General features: G+C 45.2%; 2 protein-coding genes across 2 annotated transcripts; both read right to left on the bottom strand.

Annotated features, from left to right (window-relative positions):
• Positions 1-172: 172 nt before the first annotated feature.
• On the bottom strand, positions 173-12,404 carry LOC108245867 (synuclein, alpha interacting protein). Its single transcript, XM_037979047.1, has 12 exons — positions 12,183-12,404; positions 10,194-10,281; positions 9,483-9,555; positions 8,679-9,226; positions 7,878-8,046; positions 7,576-7,802; positions 6,802-6,981; positions 6,196-6,309; positions 5,625-5,750; positions 5,382-5,551; positions 4,540-4,629; positions 173-4,406 (listed from the first exon to the last, which is right to left on the bottom strand). Exons 2-12 carry the CDS (start codon positions 10,248-10,250, stop codon positions 3,443-3,445), a joined length of 2,718 nt encoding a protein of 905 aa, XP_037834975.1. The 5' UTR covers positions 10,251-10,281; positions 12,183-12,404; the 3' UTR covers positions 173-3,442.
• Positions 12,405-13,900: 1,496 nt separating this feature from the next.
• Positions 13,901-19,345, bottom strand: LOC108245865 (protein-lysine 6-oxidase). The gene is made up of 7 exons (XM_017433100.3): positions 18,730-19,345; positions 17,483-17,591; positions 17,181-17,312; positions 16,622-16,778; positions 16,266-16,361; positions 15,372-15,487; positions 13,901-14,826 (listed from the first exon to the last, which is right to left on the bottom strand). The coding sequence occupies exons 1-7, from the start codon at positions 19,268-19,270 to the stop codon at positions 14,820-14,822; spliced, it is 1,158 nt and encodes a 385-aa protein (XP_017288589.1). The 5' UTR covers positions 19,271-19,345; the 3' UTR covers positions 13,901-14,819.
• Between the last annotated feature and the right edge of the window lie 4,906 nt (positions 19,346-24,251).

Below are 24,251 nucleotides of genomic sequence, written 5' to 3'. Positions count from 1 at the left end.
TAAGACCTGAAACAGCCTGGATCATAACCAAAAACTACAAAGATACCTGTTTGTTTTTGTCAAAGATGATCCCTTTAGGTTTTAAAACTAAACTGAAAAAGATAAGATTAAAACTACAAAAGGAGTAATAATTACACAAATACAGAATAAAAAGTGGAAACATGACTCCAAATAAAAGTCCAGAAATAAAGTTTATTTTAGTCAGCTGAAAAAACACAGAATCTGTTGCTGGTTAGTAAAATAATCTGAGCTCAGATCATCATCCATCTGAAGGAAGAGTTCAGTTCATCTCCTCTTCCTCGTCCTGACGAAGACTCGGGTCAACAGAACCGAGCCCCGACCCGAACACAGATGGAAGGACAAGAAGCAGAACCTCGAGGCAGTGAAGGGACGACATTTTACAAAACTGATCAAAGAAAAAAAAGCTTTTATTTGGTTTGTTCTTTAAAAACCGACCCGGTTGGATCAAATCAGTTTAAAAAATAATCTGAAAATATTCACCAACATTCAGCCTTCAAACAGATTTTATTCCACTAAACCAGGATCAGGTTTTAGGATTATTTAAAGTCGTATTAAACTTTCTGAGACTTTTGTTCAGATTTAACCAGTTAGTGTTCGATCTTCATCAGACAGAAAAACTTCTGCTCTGCTCTCAGAACTTAGCATTCTTTAGAAATATTAAATGTTTATTAAAGAAACATCTCAGTTACATAATGAATAAAAAAAAGAATAAGAGTGTGAAGATGATGCGGGTGGTCTGAGCTCGTTATGAACAAACAGCCGAACTGCTCCTTTAACCAACCAGGTAAAAATCAAACAACAAACAACAAACAAAACAGGTGATCCTAAACTTCATAAAGTGATCCAAACAGAAACCAGCATCAGAACAAAACAAACACATCGAGTTTCTCCCAAAGTTTCCAACCGGAGAGACGAGAGGCTGTAATCTGATCACCTGATCATTTAATAATCTGATCACCTGATCATTTAATAATCTGACCGTCTGATAATCTGATCATTTAATAATCTGACCGTCTGATAATCTGATCATTTAATAATCTGATCACCTGATCATTTAATAATCTGACCGTCTGATAATCTGATCATTTAATAATCTGATCACCTGATAATCTGATCATTTAATAATCTGATCACCTGATCATTTAATAATCTGATCACCTGATAATCTGATCATTTAAGAATCTGATCATCTGATCACCTGATCATCTGATAATCTGATCACCTGATAATCTGATCATTTAATAATCTGATCACCTGATAATCTGATCATTTAATAATCTGATCACCTGATTGTCTGATAATCTGATCACCTAATCATTTAATAATCTGATCACTTGATCATTTAATAATCTGATAATCGGATCATTTATTAATCTGATAATCTGATCACCTGATCATTTAATAATCTGATCATCTGATCATTTAATAATCTGATCACCTGATCGTCTGATAATCTGATCACCTGATAATCTGATCATTTAATAATCTGATCACCTGATAATCTGATCATTTAAGAATCTGATCACCTGATAATCTGATCATTTAAGAATCTGATTACCTGATAATCTGATCGTCTGATAATCTGATCACCTGATAATCTGATCATTTAATAATCTGATCACCTGATCATTTAATAATCTGATCACCTGATAATCTGATCATTTAAGAATCTGATCATCTGATCACCTGATCATCTGATAATCTGATCACCTGATAATCTGATCATTTAATAATCTGATCACCTGATAATCTGATCATTTAATAATCTGATCACCTGATAAACTGATCATTTAATAATCTGATCACCTGATCGTCTGATAATCTGATCACCTGATCATTTAATAATCTCATAATCTGGGATGATGGAGGAGGAAAAGCTGTTTTTCTTTCCTGAAATCTGATTTTAGTTTTTGTGCTTCAGAATGAAACTCAGCTGAGAGAAGAAACGATTAAAGAAAGTTTAAATTATTAAACATCCAGGATTCTTACAGTTTGTTGGAGCTGAAAGTGGATTTAAATAAATTAATCCTTTAGAAAATTTAATTAAAAAAGGACCTCAGCTTTTTACAAAAGTTAATGAATCTGAACCAAAACATTTCGGTTTTGTTATTAAAGAGTGGAAACTAAACATTTTATTAATGTTTAAATCTTTTTTTTATAGAAATCCTGATTGTTGAATTATTTCACTAAGAGACTGTGACGTCATGTTTTGGTCCGTTTCTTTTGCACATTTCAGCAATAAAATGAAACCTTGTTAAAAAATGTGACCAACATCTGAATAAAGAAGGATGAAGGTGGTAAATATCAGATGAAGAACTGCAGGAGAGAAATCTGATGAGATGTTGTAGAAAAGCTTAAAGGAGGATTTATAAAATAAATCTGTCAGAAGGAAGCTTTCAGTTCGTGTCTCATGATCCTGAACAGTTTGTGTCATTCTGAAGCGTCACATCGGGCAAAACTGAAACTCCTGGGGAGCGTCAGGTTTCAGATTTCAGCCTTCGTCGTCTGAGTTTGAAGTTTCCTTCAGGAGGAGGCGGAGTTTCTTTAACGCCTCCGTCTGAGAAACAGCAACTAACATCTACAGCGTAGATCCGAACCACAGAGAAACCCAGAACTTAAATACTTCTGTTTCTGTACACACAGTGGTTTTTCAGGTGCACGTTAACCACGAATCAGAAACCCTCCGGCAGGAAATGAGTCCAAACCAAGCAGGTGAAAAGTGAGGCGGGATGTTTCTGCAGGTAACTGACCTGAACTCACCTGGTTCTCAGCTGAACTCGTTCTGATTTCATTTTTCAGCCATTTTGCATCTGTGAATTAACTGTTCAGGTGAAATTATTGGATGTTGGGAGGTGAATCTGATCTTTTTTATTGGTTTGGTTTATTTGGAGGACATTCATCTGTTTCTGGAGGTTTTCTGTTTTAAAAGCAACTTCCTTCCTTCCTTGTTTTCTGAAGACATTTCGTGTCTCATTGAGGACTTTTCCCCCCCGCAGGAACCATGTTCTGTTGACACACAAACTTTTTTTAATCGTTTCAGCCTTCAGTCACATGGAAACGGCGTTTTAGGAGACGCTGAAAGCTGTGTCCCACAGAGAGACAACTTAAAGACCAGCCTATCAGACTGAATCATTCAGACGTCTCACATGCAAATCACTCTCCCTCCTGAGGGTCAGGTGGAACAGAGAAAACTTCTGAAATGAGAACAGAAATGTCTTACAGGAAAAAGAAGTCAAAGTTGATTTGCTCCTGTTTCTTCTTCTGTAGAATCGAATCTAAAATACGAATCTAAGCTTTTCCTTTTAAAACAGAAAACGTTTGAACGTGTTCAGAGCTGAAAACCAGGTTCTGCTGAAGTCTGCTGCGGCAGACGGATCTTCTCCGCCTGAATCATCTCTGCTGGTCAGAAGGCACTGGCTGCTTAAACGTTACTGACTTTGCTCTTGCCCTTGGCTCCGCCCCCTGGGCTGTTTTTACCCTCTGACTTCCTCCCAGGTGAGTTCTGGGAGGTGGAGCCTGAATGGCCGCCGCTGTTGTTGTTGTGGTTCGAGTTTCCGCTCAGCGTCTCCATGATGGAGCGGAACGTCCCGAACGGCCTCCGGCCCTCGGAGCCCCCGCTCGGAGTCCGGTCCTTCCCCGGAGGAGCTCGGCCCGGTTCCGCCTCCTGGTTGGAGCTCTTGTGGACCTGCTCGTCGAAGGTGACCCTGAGTTTCAGGTTCTGGGACGTCTTCCTGCGGGATGAGGGGGACTTCAGGGCGCTCTTGGGGCTGGTTGCCACTTTCTGTCCGTCGGCGGGAGTCTCCGGTGTCTTGTCTCCGACCTCGGGGTCGCTGGACGTGGGGGACGGGGTGTAACCGATGCTGTCCACCGACTTGGAGCCGCTGAGAGAAAAGGCCAGCTTCTTCTCAGACAAGGAGGAGGAGGTGGAGGAGGAGGTGGGGAGGTGTTTCCTCATCATCAGATGGAGGTGGTTTGACACCGGCTCCTCCTCTGTGATTGGCAGGTGGGATGGCCTATCAGGGCGTAAGGTGTTTGGGGGCGGAGCTCCTTGGTTTTTGCCCTCCTCTGGTGGATACCCGTCTGAATCGGACTCACTCAGAGAGCGCTGCATGATCTGTTTGAGCCGGGCCAGTTTCAGCTCCCTCCTCTCCAGCAGCCCCGTCCGGTGGCCCCCAGGGGCCCCGGGCCCCTCCCTGCTCAGACCGGTCCCAGGAGGGAGTCTCTCCCTCGGACACGTTGCCTCAGATGCGTCCTTCCCCAGCAGCTGCCGCAGCACCGAGTCAGGCCCCACCCCTCCCTGACGGACCAACCAGTGACCGTCGGCGGGCGTCCCCTCCGCCGTCAGCATCATCTCTGACCACGCCTCCACCGAGGGCTGATGGGAGCTGGAGACAAAACGCCACCTTCGTTATCGAAAAGTTTCAACATTTAAAAAACACACACTCAGATGTTTCAGATGTGTGTGTGTGTGTGTTTGTGTGTGTGTGTGTGTGTGTGTTTCAGATGTGTGTGTGTTACCTGGGAGACCTGGACGGCGTCCCCTCGCTCTTGTTGGGGTCCATCAGTGTCTGCAGCTGTTTCTGCAGATTCAGTCTCTCTGCTGCCTGCCTGCAGGACGAACAGCAGCTTTCAAACAGAGGACACAGCTCCACCCGCTCCACCCGCTCCACCCGCCCCACCTGCCCGCCACCTGCCCCACCTGCTTTACTCGCTCCACCTGCCCTCCACCTGCCCCATCTGCTCCACCTGCTCTACCTTCCCAACCTGCCCCACCTGCTCTCCACCTGCTCCACCTTAAAGAGCTTCACTCGTTCAGATTAAACTCTGACATTAGCTTCTTATTGTTTAAATAATAAATAAATAAATAATCTGTCTGATCTCAGGCTGGATCTTTAAGGATTAATCAGCACCGGTCGAGGGTTCGAATCGCTCTGATTTCCTGTAAGTAAAAACAAAGATCTTACTCGTTGAGCTGCTTGGTGAGCTTAACGACCTGGGAGGCCAGAGACATGCAGGTTTCTACAACCACCAGGTAGCGCGTGCAGGTGGTGTGGCCCTGCCGCTCGGCACACTGGGACGGCCGCTCCCCCTGCTGGTTCTGGACCGTGACGTTGGACNCCACCTGCCCTCCACCTGCCCCACCCGCTCCACCTTCCCAACCTGCCCCACCTGCTCTCCACCTGCTCCACCTTAAAGAGCTTCACTCGTTCAGATTAAACTCTGACATTAGCTTCTTATTGTTTAAATAATAAATAAATAAATAATCTGTCTGATCTCAGGCTGGATCTTTAAGGATTAATCAGCACCGGTCGAGGGTTCGAATCGCTCTGATTTCCTGTAAGTAAAAACAAAGATCTTACTCGTTGAGCTGCTTGGTGAGCTTAACGACCTGGGAGGCCAGAGACATGCAGGTTTCTACAACCACCAGGTAGCGCGTGCAGGTGGTGTGGCCCTGCCGCTCGGCACACTGGGACGGCCGCTCCCCCTGCTGGTTCTGGACCGTGACGTTGGACCCGTACTCCACCAGAGTCTGGACACACAAACCGGTCAGAGCTGCGGCTCCCGGACCACGGTGGAGGAGCTGCCTGCGATCAGCAGCTTACCTGTATGCAGGTGAGGTGTCCATACTGAGCTGCAACGTGAACGGCCGTGTTTCCATTCTGGTCGACTTCGTCTAAAGAAATCCCCTGTTCCTGCATGAACTGCAGCAGCCAGAGCAGGACCTTCTCCTGGCAGTCAGGAACAGGGAACAAAAACAGAAAACTAAAATAAATTCAGGTTTTAGTCTTCAGAACAGAGCTGTGAGATGAGCCAACAAACACACTTTTATAAAGTTTCAGGACAAAAAAAGAAGACAGAAGCAGTTTACTGAGGTAGATTTAAAAAAGATGAATGTTTTTAAAGGAACTGAAGAGATCTGAATGCATTTCTTTGGGGAATTTTGTTGTAAATAAAGTTAAATGTTTGTAAAAGTATAAACCCAAACCAAAAACCACAGAAACACGACTCCCAGTCGAGCTGAATGTTTGCATAGATGGATGGTAAGTTTGTGAAAGTAGTTTGATTTGAAAACACACAGAAGAAATGTAATTATAATAAATAAAGACGCTGGGAGCAGCTTTGATTGCTGAAAGAAGTTCTGTGGGAAGCGGCTGCAGGTGAGAGCGGGCGTACCTGTCCGTAACGAGCGGCGTAGTGGATCAGACTGGGATGTTCTCGGGTGCAGCTCAGCTCAGCTATGGCCTCCGTCTCGCTCACCATCCACCTAACACACTCCAGATGTCCGTTCTGACGCACAAAAACACACATCTAATGTTTCTGTGGATAAACACCGCCTCACGTTCTCGTCCTGAGGCCAGCCGGGAACTCTGACCTCCATCTGCAGAAGGTTATTTTCTTTATTAAAGGAACTCGAGTCTCCACAGGAAGAGAAACACCTTTCTTCACTGGTGGTCGTTCATCTGATAAAGTCCAATCAGGACTCAGGACACAGCTGGTCAGCCTGGCTCCAGATAACACACTTCCTGTCTGGAAGCCAATCAAAAGCTTCCCTCAGCTCTGATTGTTTGGACCCGGCTGCTGCCAGCAGAGCTGATGTTAATGTTTAAAATCTCTGACCTCACTGGCCAATCACAGGTTAGCATGTCTGCCATTTTGAACTCAGACCTCGTCTAGCAGGACGCTTCTACACGTTTCTCTTTATTTCTGATCACTGATCTGGGCCGAGTTAAAGCCCACCTGCTCCCGGCTGACCTGCGGCTGATAAACACTCGTGCTGACCTTTACCCCCAGGCCAGCGGGGGTGAGGTGCTGGTTGTTGCGCTCGTTGAGGCCGTCCTCCCCCATCAGGGAGGTGAGATGCTGCAGGCAGTCAGCGTGACCCTGAGAGGAGGCGACGTGCAGCAGGTTGTTCCCGTCCTCGTCCCTGATCAGCTCCAAGTTATCAGCCGCCAGGTGAGGCTGTGGGGGCGGGGGGAACGAGGAGGGGGAGGGGGAGGAAGAGGGGAGGGATGGAGGAGGAGGAGGAGGTTCAGATTTACTCAGAGGGACATAAAAACTAAAGACGAGCGTCACAAAAACACTGAATAATAAATAAAATGAGAAACTGAGTTTCCTGCTGAAATCAGCTGAAACTGAGTTCAGGACCGGATCAAGACCTGGATCAGGACCTGGATCAGGACCAGATCAGGACCAGATCAGGACCGGATCAGGACTGGATCAGGACCTGGATCAGGACTTAAAGCTATAAAGAGCAGAAGACTAGCTAAAAGCTGAATGTAGCTGAAGACACAAACAGAACCATGTTTTTACAGGAACTGCAGAGATATTAATGAGAATTTATTTGTAAATAAAGTTAAACATTTTGAAAAGTAGAAAAGTGGCTGAAGCCAGAAGCTTCCATGTCCTGAAGGAGCCGGACGTTTGATTCATAAACAGCTAAAATACTGAAAGATAAAAAGCAGGAGCCTGAGAACTGACAGGATAACTAATCAGTGATGAAACTCATCGGGTTCCTCAGACTGAAGGAACCCGAGGAGAACCTTTCCGGCTCACCAGCAGGGAGATCTGTCCTTCTCGGACGATGTTGATGATGTTCTGGTTCTTCTTGGTCTCCTCGTCCACCTCCCCGCCCGCTCCTCCAAACCCCCTGGAGCCTCCTGCTCCAGGAGCCCAGCAGGGCTTGGAGCCGCACCCCGGCAGGGGGAACATCCGCCCAGGAGGCTCTCCACCGGGTCTCGGGTTCTGGGAGTCCGGGAAGACTCGGGCCGACAGCAGCTTGTCTGAAAGGAGAGCCGTCATCTCAGGACACGTCTCTGGGACGTCAGGACAGGAGGACAGAAGGTTTCAGGTCAAACCTGCGTCGGAGAAGGAAGACAGGGACGAGGAGCAGCTGAGGAGGCCGGAGGAGATCAGCTCCGGCTGGAAGCCACCTCCACCCGGGGAGCGGTGCAGGTGATGGAGGTCCGGATCCACAGACTTGGACTTCCTGAGGTCTGACCACTTCACCGGAGACAGAACGCAGTACTGCAGGGAACCAGAACCAGAACCAGAGTCGGGTCAGAACATCCAGCTGATTAAAGCCGTCATTAATCAGCAAAAAACAGAAACAACCTGAGGTCAAAGGTTAAACAGGAAGGGTTAAAACTTCCTGCAGAAACACGAGGTTAACTAAGTGTCAAACCAGCCGAAAGACTGCTGAAATCAGCCGAACGACTGCTGAAACCAGCCGAAAGACTGCTGAAATCAGCTGACTCAGCTTTTCACACAATTAAAAAAAACAACTTCTGATGTTTCCTCCTCCAGTAAGAGCTGAAGCAGAAGAAGGTGGACATGTGTGATAATCATACCAGAGAACAGACCCAGGAACCAAACGGATGGAACTCTGGATCAGTCTCTTGGTCTTTAAGGTGTTTCTTGGTGAATTTATGGAAAATATGCATTTAAAAAGAACTGAAACATCTTTGTATCATTCTTCCACTCCGTCCAATAATAACTTGAATCTGTAATAAATTCATAAAGTTGAAGGAGAAAAATCTGGAAACGGTTAGAATCAGCAGATTATTTGACGGCAGCTGAGGAGGGTCATAAAGGATCCGTCTCAGGACCCCATGGCTCTCGGATCAGGTCAAAGTAAAAGTTTACAGACTTGGACTCACCGGAGACTGCGAGCTGCTGCCCCCCAGGCTCAGGGACTCGTTGTGGACCAGAGCGGAGTTCTTCGCTCCCCCGCTCCGGTTCCTCTCCAGGGTTCCTCCGCCCACGTTGCCCCCCATCACCGAGCGCTTGTCGTGGGGGACACGAGGCAGCGTGGACATCTGCTGACTGGACTTGATATAAGGCACATCCAGGATCTCATCCATGTCCAGATCATAATGTTCCAGTTCTCCAAACAGAACCTGAGGGTTGTTCCCTCCGCCCCCGCCGCTGCCCTTCGCCTTCCCTCCGGGCCCGTCGGAGGACGACGAGGCGTTCGTCGGCTTGTCAGAACTGGGCTCATTCTTATCGACCTCGCTCTGCTCCCCCAGAACCAGACCCTGGTTCTGGACTTTCCCGTCCGAGTCCGAGTCTGTGGTCTCCGGCTGGTGTTTGAGAGGAGACACCCTCTTCACCGGACGGAACTTACTGTGGACCTCGGCGAGGCCCGTGGGTTTGATTCCTCCGCCGCCGTGGGACGGAACGCTGCGGCTCCAGTTGATGGCCGGAGCTGCAGGAGGAAGAGATGAGGGGTCGGTTCTGTGCAAAAGTCCTGATCCAGTCCTGATCTTATCTATCCTGATCCAGGATTCCAATGATTTGGAGGGAAAACAGGAAGCGATGTGGACTGGATCAAGACTTGATCAGGACCGGATCAAGACTTCATCAGGACGGGATCAGGACTTGATCAGGACCGGATCAGGACTTGATCAGGACCGGATCAGGACTTTTGTACGGTTCTGTAGATCAAATCTAGGCTCGATTACCTGGTCTCTCCTCTGCCGGACCATCGCTCCTCCTGGACAGCTCTGGGATGTTCTTCAGAGATGTGACTGAATACTGGAAACAGAACCAGTGAGACAGGAGGACAGGAGGACAGGGGGACAGGGGGACAGGAAGACAGTGAGACAGGAGGACAGGGGGACAGGAGGACAGGAAGACACGTGCACGCTGCTCACAGATGTGGACCTGAACGTTCAGACTCTGTTTACAGAATGCGGCTCTGAAGGGACACCAGAACATTTCTGCTGCCTTTCGACAGAGGTCATTTTCTCTGACACTGAATGTTTTTAAATCCAGGTCTCAGAGGAACGTTTCTGGTAACTCCCGGCGTTGTTTCAGGGAAGCTGCGGCTGACGTGAACTCACAATCAGTCAGTAGCTATTCTGCACGAGCAGATCGACAACAGGAAGTGCTGACGGAGCTGCTCAGCCCTCGTTCATGTGTTCACCGTTCTGGGTCTAACTGTTTTCATGCTCCGGACTGAAGTGTGCACGTGTGTGTCGTTAGAACCTGGCATGGCTTCAACGAGGAGACGTGGAATGTTCTCACAATCAGCATCATTGTTCTCGTGTAAACAGAGCCTGATGTTAGCTGATAGAGCCGTTACCGCGGCTCTGTGGCAGCTTCATGATAATCAGACTACAGGTTCATCTCACTCTCAGCTCAAACAGCTGCTCTCTGAAGATCATACTGACCACCGGATCGTCAGAGAAGTCGATCTCATCCAGGTCCAGGTACTCAGGAGCCTCCATCTTCACACCGCATCATCAGCCTGACAACCAGCTGCAGACAAAACAAACATCTCCATCAGAAGCTGCAGGAACCCCGCCACAGTCCCGCCAAAACCCCCAGTTAAAGAGGTCCCCGCCAAAACCCAGAGTCAAAGAGGTCCCCGCCAAAACCCAGAGTCAAAGAGGTCCCCGCCAAAACCCAGACTTAAAGAGGTCCCCGCCAAAACCCAGAGTCAAAGAGGTCCCCGCCAAAACCCAGACTTAAAGAGGTCCCCGCCAAAACCCAGACTTAAAGAGGTCCCCGCCAAAACCCAGAGTTAAAGAGGTCCCCACATTTTTTTCTGAGGGAAACTGCAAACAGATTCACGAGGAGTCAAAAGGAAACTGCAGAAAAGAAGTTTATCCATTTTAAACAGAAATCTGTGCTCTCCTCCTCCAACAAAGGATGAAAATAAACAAACACGTCTGAAGGAAACTCAGTTTAAAAACTGTCTGAAGTGTCAGCAGCCCTGCTGTGATCAAAGGCAACAGATAACAGGATAATCTGGATTAATCTGGATTAATCTGGGAGCAGTGTGTGAACAGCCTGAACTGGTTTAAACTGAGACTTTTAGAAACCGCCTCAGATACATCCTGTGTTCGGGTCTGGCTTCTGATTGGTTGGTTTGTTGATGTGTTCAGAGGCACATCAGTAATCTGATTACTCAGTTACCACACCTAGCTGCTGCAGACCTCAGCTGCAGGCGGTTCTGGTGTCCTTGTTCCCGGGCCTTTCGGGTCCAGAAACAGGCTGTCAGTGAGTTTATTTAGATTTAATTAAAATCACCACAGTTACAGTTAAAGGAGCGTAAAGAGAGCTAGAAGCTAATTGTTTTTTTAAAAAATTCAACATTTATAAAAGTTAAAAGTGACGAAGGAGCTGAAGGTTTAAAACAATAAAGTTAAACTTTAAAACTTTAAAAGAATTCACGCTGCAGAACGGATCTCTCAGGGTCAAAGGTCAGCGGCAGGACAAACCCAAACCGTTAAAAACAACCAGAAATGAAGGTTTTTAAAGAGTGAAACCTTTAACTCTCCTCTGGTTTTATCTGAATTTAGAGGATTTTAGTTTTTTTTTCTGTTTGAAGAGAAACAAAGTTGAGAAAGCAGCAAACTGTTCTCAGATCTGCAGCAGCCAAACCCAAACAACTGACCTCTAAATGCAGCCTGGAGAACCCGTCCAGGAAGTCCAGGAAGTCCAGAACCAAAATAAATCTGCTGCTGGATTTAATAAAACGGACACAGAAACAACCGGCTGACTCTGTTCTACAGATTAAATATTTCAAACACTTTATTATTATTATTCATCTGTTTTAAACTGATATTCAGAGCTTTAGGACTTTTATCTGAGGTTCAAAAAGTCTAAAGAATAAAAGCTTCTAACTACAGATTTATCAGATAATTAAAGAGATTATTAACAGATTTACTCAGAAACATCTGAGCTTAAAGTGAATAAGGTTTAAAAAGAGGCTGATAACAGTTAAAAGGTACATTTTATAACTTTATGGTCTTATAATTAAAAAAATAATAATTAGATTAATTAAAGAGTAAAAAAACTTCATTTACAGTTCTTATTATTTACTGTTTGATGGATTAAATCCAGTAAAAGGTTCACAGATTGTAAAACTAAAAGACACCTGAAAGTAACATTTAGATGCTTTTATTTTATTTCTTTAAGAGTAAAACTAACAGAAAGCTTTCTCCTTGAAGCTTTTCCAGAGGCTGATTTTATTTTTTACAGATAAAGGTTCTAATCCGAGCTTTAATCCGAGCTTTAATCCGGGCTCTGATCCCGGGACTCCTGCTCCTCAGGAGGATAATTAGCGCAGCTAGCAGCTAACAGGCTAACCGGGCAGAACCGGGCAGAACCGGGTCCGACACAGGAGCCCCGGGCTGGGTCCGGGTCGGTCATACCGTGTCGAAGTCCGGCAGAACCCAGAGGGACGGTCCGGCCGAGGGAGCAGGAGCGGGTCGGGTTCTGGACGGATCCAGCTGTTTTTTCTCCTTCTGTCGCCTCGATGGAGAACACAAAGAGCTCAGAGAGGGGCAGAGGCAGACAGGAGGTCTCACTCCGCACAAATATCACACGTTCCCTCTCAGAGCGGAGTTCCTGGCAGTAACCCGGTGAAATAACCCGAGAAAAGGAGGAGATAGAAGCTCATGAAAGCTCCTCACAGTGCAGGGAGGGTTTCAGCCTGAGACTGAACACTAAGAGAAAGGAGGGAGGATCAGAGCTACTATACAGGATGAACCAACCAAGATCCTGGAGAACACCAGGAAGAAAGCCTCCAGTGATGATCTGCTCAGAGAATGTCTCAGGCAGCAGAAACATAATGTGGAAGAGGAGAAAGAGGAACCATCATGGAAAGATAAACCCCTGCACGGCATGAACCACCGGCAGACTGAGGAAGTGGCTGATATGGCTAGAAAGAGCTGGACTGAAGGACAGACAGAGACACTAATCATGGAGGCCGGGGTCCATCATACCAGGCAGGACCAAAGATGGAGGCTGGGTAAAGATGTCCCTGAGACAGTCCAGCACATCCCAGCAGGATGGAAGATGCAGGCAGGTGAATCATACATGGAACACCATAACCAAACAGCTGGAATAGAGTACCGGAACATCTGTACCGAGTCCGGACAGGAAGTCTCACAGTCACAGTGGGAGACTCCACCTAAGGTGGTGGAGATCCTGTGAAGCTTCCAGATCCAGACTGACAAACAGCTGATGGCTGACCAATCAGACGTTGTAGTGATAGATAAGATCCCAAGAGACTGTAACATCAGGAGAAGCTGGAGAAACACCAGGGGATGAAAGAGGAACCAGAGTCAAGGCCTCAGTGGTACCAGAGGTCATCATGTGAACTCCAAACTGGAAGAGATGTTTAATCTAACAGTCTTTATTCCAGGTGAAAGTGAGTTTGGCCACACCCACTGACTGAGACCCGCAGCTTTCTTTTTCTCCCTCAGAGTGACGCATCGTTTGAATAGACGATCTCTGGAGGAGGAGGCTCCGTTATTCTTAGAATAAAACCCAGAAAAAGTCAAACCTCTGGTTCCCTCTCCCTGCAACCACAGAGCCTGAAGCAACAAACATTTCACTTCAACTCAGGAACTTTATTTACAAACAGCTAATTAAACAGTCTGGACAGGACAGTTAACTTGTAGAGCATCTGTGAGTCATAATTAAAGGGATTTAAACAGTTTTAAATTTCTGTTTAGTCTTAATTTGTGTTATGACTCAATGTTCCTTTCAGATTAAATGTGTGTAAAATAATAAAGTTAGTGATTTATATGAGTTTCACCAACTTCTGCTGCATCAGTTCAAACATTTTGAGTTTAAATAAATTAATTTCAAAGCTGAGGGTTGTTTGAGGCGCCACAGCGCCACCTGGTGTCTGTTTCCCCACAGTTCTGCTGCAAAAACAACAAAATTAACATAAAAGAAGCATTAAAATAAAAAGCAGGAATAAATGTTTAAATGTTCATGATCACTTGGATTATTTATAAATTATAATTTTACTCTAAAGCTATTTTTGATTTCATTTTTTATAAGAGAAAGGATATCTGACCTGCAGTAAAACGACCATAAAACCATCAGAGGAAGAATAAAGAACAGATGTCAGCAGACGTTTTATAATAAACATATTTATTCTCTCAGATTAAACCAAACTTTATTGACACGTTGAAGCAGGACGACAGGAAGTGAGAGCTTCAAACACTCAGGATTAAATAAACACATTTATTTCTGGTTATTGTCCTCTTCTGTCCAATTCAAACCTTTCCAGAGACACAAACTTTGTTTTAGCGCCAAAACAGACAGGATCTGCTCTGCAGCACCAAGAAAAAGGATTAAATCTGAAGAAGTTTCACAGGTGATGTAAAACAAAACTGTTCTGTTGATTTCCTTTAAAAAAACCTGAAAATTCTCACCAAATGATCCAAAACCTTCAGCTGATTAAAGCTAAAACATCATGAAAGCGAGAGCCTCTCAGTTTCTGAACGAAGACAGAAATATTCCTCCAGGATGACGAGAAACACAAAAAAAACTTTAAATAAAATAAAAATATATATGTTTAATGTTAGATGGAAGCTAAAGCATTTGATTAAATAATTCCTGAAATATTTCCAGTTAAACAACTTTTTATGAAAGAAACCTGCTCCTATCAGTAATTTTTATTGTGTATAAAATAAATCTGCAAAGCAAGAAAAAGGAGGAAGTGACGGACGGCAGAGCCAGAAGATAAAATTACTTTCTGCCCTGATGTTAAAAAGTAAAAAAAAGCATGATCATGTTGTTAGAATTTGACTATAATGTTTTTATTTTAATTCATTTATAATAAAAAAGCCAGTTTGATTTGACTTGTAGTACACACTCAGCTCCAGTAGGTGGCAGAAGAACCCTGGGAGGTAAAAGATGGAAAACCCTGCAGCAGAAAAGTTAAAAACAGGTTTCCAAAGAGCTCATTAATCAGCTGAGATGTGTCCAGGTGCTTTTATTGGATTCATCATCACTTCTGTGAAGCTCAGCCCGTTCCTTCATCTTCAGACTCAGTAGCTGAAAGAAACAGAAACTCTGATGAACAAACCTGGTACCATCGAGAACACGCAACCATGAGGAGAACATGATAAACCACAGGTTCTCTGTTTGAAGGGTTCAGCTTATTTTAGACTAAATAACTCAATTATCCAATCATTCCTCTGATATTTCTGATCACAGGTTCCACCTGAGAACCACGAAGAAAGGACTGTTTGTTTGTGGATCTGCATCGGATGAAAGGTTCTGTTGATTCTGAAGCATTTCAGACACGTTCTTGTTTGTTGACTCAGTATGAAGCGGAAATAAAAGTAGTTTTTGACGCATCGTTTGTTTTCTGCACAGAGAAAAACACATCAACACCGATGATGTTTGTTCTGATGCGTTCAGGTTCAAAGATGAAAAATGTGGATTTCCTCTCATATAAACATATAATCTCAGACTGCAGAGTCAGCTAAAGATCAGCTGGTATCATAATCTGGGTCTGATCATCCTCAGAATATTCAGTTTGACACTTCCTGTTGTTGGCAGGTAAACCTCACACCTGAGGAAGCCAGGTATTTTACCTGGTCAGCGAGCATCCAGACAGGTGCGCAGCGTTGCCCGTGTACTGCACGTCACACCGAGCCACGTTGTTGTTGAAGTTGGACTCTGGGACCTGCTGCCGGGGGTTGACCGTCACCTGGCAGGTAAGAAAACAGGAAGTAGTCTGTGCGAAGCTGCAGCCAGAGCTCAGTGAAAAAACAGAAATCAGATGTAAAAAAATAAATCCTGCATGAAAATCCCAAAGTCTGCTTTGATTTGAGTGCTTTTATTTTGAAGGTGAGTGGACGTTCCTTTAGCAGCCTCTTGTGTGAGCGCTGCAGGGGAGTCTGTACCCTGAACAGAACTCAGAACAGTACGATGGATCACAGAACCACAGTTATTAAGGTTCCCCTCAACAAGAACGAGAACCGGTTCCACGCTGAACATGGAACTTTTTATTTATCAGATTCTCATCATTTTGTGGCGCTTCTGTAAGTCTGCTCCGCTTTTATCAGGCTGTGAGGCTGAAAACCTGGAACCATCAGAGGATTCCTGAGGACACTGAGGACACAGAGGACACTCAGGACACAGAGGACATCTAGGACACCCAGAACACTGAGGAGTAAGTCTGCTCCGCTTTTATCAGGCTGTGAAGCTGGAAACCTGGAACCATCAGACGATTCTTGAGGACACCAAGGACACCTAGAACACTGAGGACACTGAGGACACCCAGGACACTGAGGACACCCAAAACACTGAGGACACAGAGGACACCCAGGACACTCAGGACACCCAGGACACAGAGGCCACAGAGGACACCCAGGACACCCAGGACACAGAGGCCACAGTGGACACCCAGGACACTCAGGACACTGAGGACACCTAGGACATTTGGACAGGGAGGGACAATAAGTGCTGAGAAGTTGCTCTCAGACCTTTAGGACGTATCGTCCAGGCGGGACGTCGGTGATGTCGATCCACTGACAGTCGATGTCGGCGTTGTAGGTGTCGTAACATCCTGGACTCAAACCCTAAACAAACAAAACAAAGGTTTACTTTGCAGCTTCAAGTCTTTTATTTTGAAATATCTATAACCATATCTGTTATCTTTTTCACAGAGAATCTTATTTCTGTTTTTAAATAAATTCTTTCTGCAGGAAAACAGATTTTTTAATTTGTAGTCAGCTGATCTGATAGATGCTGCGACTGTATGTGGAACGATCCAAACGATCCACGAAGGTACCTGTGTGTGTGTGTGTACCTGTGTGTGTGTGTACCTGCGTGTGTGTACCTGTGTGTGTGAGGTGCAGGCGAAGCGGCGGTAGTATCCCGGGTCACAGGAAGTGTCCTCCAGGCAGAAGCTGGCCTTATGACCTTCAGCCACGTGTCTCTGAGTCTGAGCGTCCAGCAGCTCGTAGGTGCTGAACTCGTCCATGCTGTGGAAGTGACTGAGCAACAACAACAACAGCTGTAAACAAACAACAACAGCTGTAAACAAACAACAACAGCTGTAAACAAACAGCTGATTGAAGCTCACAGTTTAAAAGACTCCAAAAAGCTGTGATTTTTGCAACAAGTTCTGGGAACATCAAGGTTCTGTTTCCTTCAGTATAAATATAACTGATATTATTTACCCTGAATGTAGATAAATATAAGTTTATCAGTTTAAATGTTTATCTGTTTATCTGTTTAAATGTTTATCTGTTTATCTGCAGCGCTCTGCCTTCTCCTCAGGTCAGCCACAGAGTGGAGCTGAAGTAAAAACTGTATTTAAGTGAAAACACCACACAGACTTTCCCGCCTGGTCCTCCCTGGTCCTCGCTGGTCCTGGAGGACGGCGTGGGACCTACTTGTGACAGCTGTGCCACTCCCAGGCGTAACGAGGTCTGCTGGGCAGGAAGTCCGCCGTCCCCTGGTTCTTCACCCTCTGAGTGAACCGAAGAAGAACTCTGGTCTCATAATCCTGAGCGTAACGAGCCGACCTGCAGCCGGAGAGGACGGGGACGGAGGGGACAACCAAATTAGGTTTTTGACAGCAGGAGGAACAGGATAAGCAGGAGCAGCAGGATGAACAGGATAAGCAGGAGGAGCTGCAGGAGGAGCAGCAGGAGCGGTGGGAGAAGAAGGAGCAGCAGGAGCGGCGGGTCCTTACGAGGACAGGCAGTTCTCCTCGGCAGCACAGCGCAGGTTGTACATGGACGTCCTCTGGACGTAGGAGGCAATCTGGATGTAATACGGATCAGGAACCAGATCAGGGAGACCTGCAGCGGGACGGAGACACATTAGGACATCAGGACATCAGGACATCAGGACTCAGTTTAAAGACATCAGGAGCAGATCTGATTATCACAGCTGATCTATGTTCAGAATAAAACCAGAATAAAACCAGTTTTTATCAGTCTGCTGCATCCAAAGCTGCTGTGGGGACAGCAGCAGCAGGAGCTGCAGCAGGTTCAACAGGAGCTGCAGGAGCAGCAGGAGCAGCAGGAACAGGAGAAGCAGCAACAGGAGCTGCAGCAGGTTCAACAGGAGCTGCAGGAGCAGCAGGAACAGGAGAAGCAGCAGCAGGAGCTGCAGCAGGTTCAACAGGAGCTGCAGGAGCAGCAGGAGCAGCAGGAACAGGAGAAGCAGTTTGTTCCTTTAGCTGAAAACATTTGGTGAGTCCGACATGTTTAACAGAATAATCTGTCAGACCTGATAAACTGCAGCTTGTTTCCCTCTCCTGATGACGGAGTCATTTATTTATTCCGTTATTTAATAAAATCAATTCTGCTTCTTCAGCAGGTTTGAGTGGAGAGACAACAGCCACCAGCAGAGGGCGCTGTGGATCCTCAGGTGGGGCAGGGACAGGTGTCCCTCAGTGTCCCACAGCACCTCAGAAATGACATGGCAGAACAAACATGGCCGCCCTCGGGTATACTTTGTTTGTCAAAGTTCCCCGGATGTTCTATTATTTAATTAAAGGAACAAATAAGTTAAAAAGTTCTGAAATGAGAGTTGATTTGAACAAAAAGTAGAATATTCTGTGTTTAAACACCAAGCTGTCTGTTTGTCCCTTTTTGGTTCTTAAAACTAAAGTTCTCCTCTCAGAGTACAGAGAATTACCACTTTTCTGCGGACAGTGAATGCAGCAGCTGCGGCTCTGAACTGATCCGTTTTCTGGTTTGATTTCTCCTTCTCTGTTTAGGTTAAGATGCTGTTGGAGCTTCAGAGGAAACACGAAACTAAAGAAGATTATCAGAGCAGACATGATGATTCATTATACAGCAGCAGAACCGAGCCGAGAAACCCGAACTAAAGACTTTCAGAACCTTTAGGCTTAATGGAGAGCAGGCAAGAAGCAAAAGTTGAATAAAACTTTACATGACTTTCTGAGCCCTGATGGAACTGATCTCGTACCGTGCTGGTGGTACCGGGTTCCGTACCCGTGCCGGGCCGGGCTCCGGGCTCTGGGTCTGTAGTACGAGTCAAAGTAGTTGTAGTAGGGGTCGTACCCGTGCCGTTTGAACGGATTGCTGGGGTCATCTCCAACCATCATGTCCTCCCGCGGCCCCGGAGCGGACTCTCCATCCCTCCGGCCCTCGGGCTGCTCCGTCAGCGCGCGCGGCTGCTGACGCGTCACGGCGCGTAACTGCGCGGTGCCGCTGGCGGCGGGGACCCTGGGGGCCCTGGGGACTCCGGGGGCCGTGTCGTTGGTGCTGCTGAGGACCAATACCTGGTTCCCGGGCCGGGGAGCGCCCGCCTGCCTCCCGGCGGAGGGTCGGTACTGAGAGCCGCGGCTCAGGAGGCTGAAAACCTGCCCGTTGTGTTGCCATGTCAACCCGCGGCGGAGCGCGGCGGAGCCCGCGGCCTCCTGAGCGCGCGAGGGGTCCGGGAACGAGCCCAGGAAGCAAACCTGGGCCAAACACAGCAGACAGGGTCCAAAGGAGAGCTGCTTCATGGTTCTGGTTTTTGTTTCTGAGGAGCTTCTCTGCAGAGATGGAGCGGCTCGCACCTCAGGAGGAAGAGGAGGAGGAGGAGGGGTTCAGCTTCAGGATGAGGACTCAGAGGAGACTTTAACTCTTGGTTTAACCTTTAACCTTCAAGACAAACTATTAAACCTGACCTAACCTGGTTTTTCACAGGAATGCAGCAAGTTTTTAAAATTTTTTACAGTAAATAATACAGCCAGGTACTTCCTGTACAGGTGAGGTCCCTGCTTTTCACAGGTCACATCCCTGGTACTTACAGGTCACATCCCTGGTACTTACAGGTCACATCCCTGGTACTTACAGGTCACATCCCTGGTACTTACAGGTCACATCCCTGGTACTTACAGGTCACATCCCTGGTACTTACAGGTCACATCCCTGGTACTTACAGGTCACATCCCTGGATGTACCTGCTTCTTCCTGGCAGGTACAGGTACCTTCTCTGGACTGGATCTTAACTTGTTGGAGGCTGAATTTACTTTATGTCCTTCTGGTCAAACTGAACATTAAACCTGTTTTTATTCTTTATTGAAGCTTCTTGTTTGTTTGTCCAGTTAAACTTCAGCTGATCTCAAACAGGAAGCTGAAGATTGTAACTCCCAAAGACCAAACAGCTAAAACAACGAATCAATGAAGTTATAATTTGTCTCATTGTGGTTGGTGTCCGTGAACGCACCGTTGGAAGGTTTCAGGTTTTGATAACTGAACAGAAAAGATAAAAATGAACGAATAAGACTTCCTCCTCTGAAGGTCCGTTTGTTTCAGAGCTCAGTTCTGACCCGATGTCTCTAATTACAGCATCTCTGTGGTCAAACGTTTACTCTGAGCTCAGGAAAAACTCAGTTCTGACTCAAAACGACACACGCTCGCTCTGCGTTGGGTACATAAGTCAGGGAGTTATTTTGTCACATTGTTGTTGGAAAAGAAAGATGGTTCCATGTGAGCAGGTTCTCCTACATCCTGCTGAAGATCTGTCAACTACAGATGGGTCATTCTGATTTTCTCAGTATCATTAGAAAGAATCATCCTTATAATTCTTTATGATAAATAAAGTTTAATCCTTCCTGAAGCTTCTGTTGAACATCTGATTTTCCTGCAGACAGTTTTCAATGCTTTTGTTTGGTTTTATTAGGAGAGAAACAGCTCGGGTCCTGCTGGGAGCTCAGGATGCTTTAAACCAGCTGAAATTGCGGCACTTACCAGCTGAGAAGTTTCCTCTCCTCGGAGCGCAGTAAAACCCACCGTCTACCACCCAGAGAGACAAACTTTTCCTTTCCACAAACCTGCAGGAAGTTACTGCGTGTTGTGTTTGAACGTCAGGAAGATCTGCAGCTTTTATTGTCACCGTTTAAAGTTTCTCTGTAAATAAAAACTTTGAATGATTTTATCTGTAAAGTCTTCAGAAAAGCTGAGAACAAAACAAACATTTTCAGAACTGAAAGTGGAAACAAACATTTCTGAGAGCAAAGAGACAAGATTTATAAATCCATGTAAAACACCTGATTTAAATATTAAATATAAGATACTGAGCTTTTTCTTCTATGACAGAGGCAAAAGATAAGTAAATAATGAAAGGAGCTAAATTTGAAGCCAAACCTCGGAATCTGACGTTACTGTTGTATATTTACACGAAGAAACTCGTTAGAGAGTCAAACAAGTAAAAACCACCAAGAATAAAGTTTCACTAAGTTAGATGTTTAATGAGATTGTTTTAAATTTGTGAGGAAAAAGAAAGTTTTCCTGACATTAAAGCTGTAAATTTACAGGAGTATCTGGAAAAGATCTAAGATCGAAGTGGTAAATTTACAAATAAAACCTCAGAAACTGATTAAAAACAAAAACCTACAGACTGTTTTAATGACATTCATTTTTTAACAAACTCACTAAACACCTAAAGTTTTTTTTAAATAAAAAAATTAAGACTTTTTCTGTGCAAACGTAAGACTTTCCAACATATGAGATTTTCCAAACTTTCTTCTAAATTTATGATTATTGTTGGAGATTTTTATTTTGCCACCAGCTTCTTTTATTATTATTTTATTAGCAATGACCTGAAAACATCATTATACTGGTGACAAAAAGAAACAACGCATGTTTTGCTGCTAAGACTCCATCCAACTGAGTGCAGGAGTCCCTCAGGGATGTGTACCTGGTCCTTCAGTCTTTACGCTGCTGAATTCAGCCCAAATCAGCTTCTTGCTATGAAACACAGATTTATTGATTGATTTAAGCAGTTAGGACCTGGACTGCAGGACATCAGGGTGTTGTTTTCCAGAGGAACTGCTGGCACGTCAGTTTTCTGCAGGCAGCCACGCAGCAGCAGCTGCAGCTGCACACGTGGAGTTTAAGCTTCTTAGTTAAAGGAGAACGTGATCCGTCTGAACAAGAGCTGATTTTTAACAACATTTAGGTAAAGATCAAAGGCCTGCTTTATCGCAGGGATACACGTTCTGTGCTCAACGAGAACCAGGTGTCGGCCCGATCTGAGAGCTTTAAACAGCCTCATAATGAGGGCCGCGGGGCCCTCCTGGGTGCAGGAGGCCCCTGCAGACCCAAACATCACCAACCGCAGCGTAATGAAACGTTACTGTGTGGAAGACAATGGTAGACTGAGCTGACAGTCACAGAACGTATGAAAACCTGCAGGATTAATCCGAGAGCAGTGCTTTACTTTAATGCAAAGAAAAACTACAATAAACCTGTTGGAGTTTGTTAAAAATCACTGCTTCATTTAAGAAAAGATGAGTAATTACAGCCGTGTGTTGAACTAAAGTCTGCTGAATAAAATGGATAATAGGTGCAACGCTGAGACTGACGGCTGATCGTTAAGATTACATGTGGGAGGATTATCTGTGTTACTGTAAAGAAAAACGGAGCTGTGCCCACTCTGTGAAGAATGAAGACAATAAAGACCTCAAATAAATAAGACCTGTTTGATGACGGACTCCATGCTGAGTTAGCATTATTTTATTTTTTCATAAATGTTTTTGCAATCTAACTTTTTCTTCACATTTTGTGCTATTTTAGCTGTTCATACATCAGAACGTCCGGCTCATTATACTTTATTTATATTATTAACCTAATTTGTATTAATATTTGCCAGTAAGATTTCCTCAGCTCCTTCAGAAACGTTTGGAAACCGTAGCTTTTTGCTAGTTGTATGTTTTAGCTGATGTTCGGCTTGTTTCAGCTCTATCGGCTCAGTTTCAGCAGTCGTTCAGCCCTCAGCTGGGTGTTTTACAGTGATGAGATTTCTGAACATCCAGGTGTTCTTTGGGGTTTTGACCAGGTTTTGGTAAAAACACCCAGAAATAAAGTGTTTGCTTTAAACTGAGCTTATGTCAGATTTACAGGATGAATGTGTCGACGTGACATTTTTCACCCTGAAGTGATAAAAACAGTCCAAACCTCGGCAGAACAGCACCAGTAATTACAGCCGGCTCGGGTTTGGCTGCTTCTCCTCCAGCATCATGTCTGCAGGACTGTTGTTGTCTCTCTGCAAAGCTGTTGGAAAACAAAGGTGGAAAAAAACCCCAAATCCTAAACATTTTCAGTTCTTTACTCCAAACTAACGACTGCAGAAAAGGCCAGTTTGTTTGTGAGACCTGCAGCTGGAGCTGCTTTCACCGAGCCACATCTGGATGCAAACATCTGCTTCAGCTCTTTTTGTCTGTTAAATTTAGCTTCTCAGCAAAAAGTCCAATTACAGAACCTGTGGTCATATGACTTTGTTGGGTTGTAAAGAGGCAGTTCAGTTCAGGTAAATTATCTTTTTACGACAAAGAACAGAACAAATGAAGCAACACTTAACGTTCTGTGATGGAAAAGAATAATTAATACATCTGTCCCCTCAGAGGCCGAAAGCTAGCGACCTGTTTTCTGTGCTGACACAGACTTCACCAGGGTTTGGTATGTCCACTCTTAGACCCGGGTCTTTAACCTGTGGCCCTCAGCCTCTCTGAAATGCTTCTATCTGACCAAAACGGACAGGAACAACAAGAAAGACTACTTTAAGTTTGCCCACATTTTAGAACGCTGTGCAGATGATTTCTGCTGCAGAGTGACACTGATAACACAAACAGGCCAGGCTGCCTTACATTAAACTCATTCTAACAGAGATTAGCAGATATTTTAATTATAAATAAATACACAAACTCCCATTATTTCACTGTCAGAAGTCCCATCAGCTCTGTGTCCAAAGACCCAAACCAGAACCAAAGACCAGAACCCTGAACCTGCAGGGGAACATGGAGGAGACTCGGTTCTGTTCAGGGTCCAATGAAAGCTGAAGACTATCAAGGCTCTCTGGAGCCAGATGTTCTGCTCAGAGTCAGAAAGCTCGGTCTCAGTCTCAACTCATGGGTCCAACAGGATAATGACCCAAAACACCAAGAACGGGTCAGAACCAAACACTGGACCGTTCTGAGCCCTGATCTAAATCCTGCTAAACATCTGTGGAAGGAGCTGAAACATCTGGAGAAGGAACCCTTCAGACCTGAGACAGCTGGAGCAGTTTGATCAGAGGAGTGGACCAGAACACCTGTGGACACCTGAGGACACATGAGGACACCTGAGGACACCTGTGGACACCTGAGGACACCTGTGGACACCTGAGGACACCTGAGGACACCTGAGAATACCTGTGGGCACCTGAGGACACCTGTGGACACATGAGGACACCTGAGGACAGGTGCAGAAGTCTCAGAGGGACAGAAATCAGCTGCCTGCTAAAAAGGTTCCATCTTTTCTGTCAGAATCAGTTTCTTTAGTTTTTGTTTTTTAAATAATTCTGTGGAGCCAAAATTAAAACCAACAACTGATTTTTAGTATTTAAATTTTTTTTTTTAACAAAAAGCTACAAACACATTTGTCTGTGTGTTTGCCTTTTAATTAGATTTTAATGATTATATAAATGTTTATTTGTTTTTATTTGATTTCATTTATCTGTTT

Source organism: Kryptolebias marmoratus, linkage group LG1, assembly GCF_001649575.2.
Source record: "Kryptolebias marmoratus isolate JLee-2015 linkage group LG1, ASM164957v2, whole genome shotgun sequence".
Taxonomy (NCBI): domain Eukaryota; kingdom Metazoa; phylum Chordata; class Actinopteri; order Cyprinodontiformes; family Rivulidae; genus Kryptolebias; species Kryptolebias marmoratus.
This window is presented reverse-complemented; position numbering and strand designations above follow the sequence as displayed.

What these genes read in the sequence shown, in the direction of transcription:
- LOC108245867 (XM_037979047.1), bottom strand. Translation starts at nt 10,250, where the DNA reads ATGGAGGCTCCTGAGTACCTGGACCTGGATGAGATCGACTTCTCTGAC. An exon ending in ACTTCTCTGACGATCCGGTG is followed by an intron (nt 9,556 to 10,193) that starts GTCAGTATGATC and finishes TTCTGTTTCCAG; the next exon opens with TATTCAGTCACATCTCTGAA. An exon ending in GTCTTCCTTCTCCGACGCAG is followed by an intron (nt 7,803 to 7,877) that starts GTTTGACCTGAA and finishes CTCTCCTTTCAG; the next exon opens with ACAAGCTGCTGTCGGCCCGA.
- LOC108245865 (XM_017433100.3), bottom strand. Translation starts at nt 19,270, where the DNA reads ATGAAGCAGCTCTCCTTTGGACCCTGTCTGCTGTGTTTGGCCCAGGTT. An exon ending in AACCCGGTACCACCAGCACG is followed by an intron (nt 17,592 to 18,729) that starts GTACGAGATCAG and finishes GTCCCGCTGCAG; the next exon opens with GTCTCCCTGATCTGGTTCCT. An exon ending in GAGTGGCACAGCTGTCACAA is followed by an intron (nt 16,779 to 17,180) that starts GTAGGTCCCACG and finishes GTTGTTGCTCAG; the next exon opens with TCACTTCCACAGCATGGACG.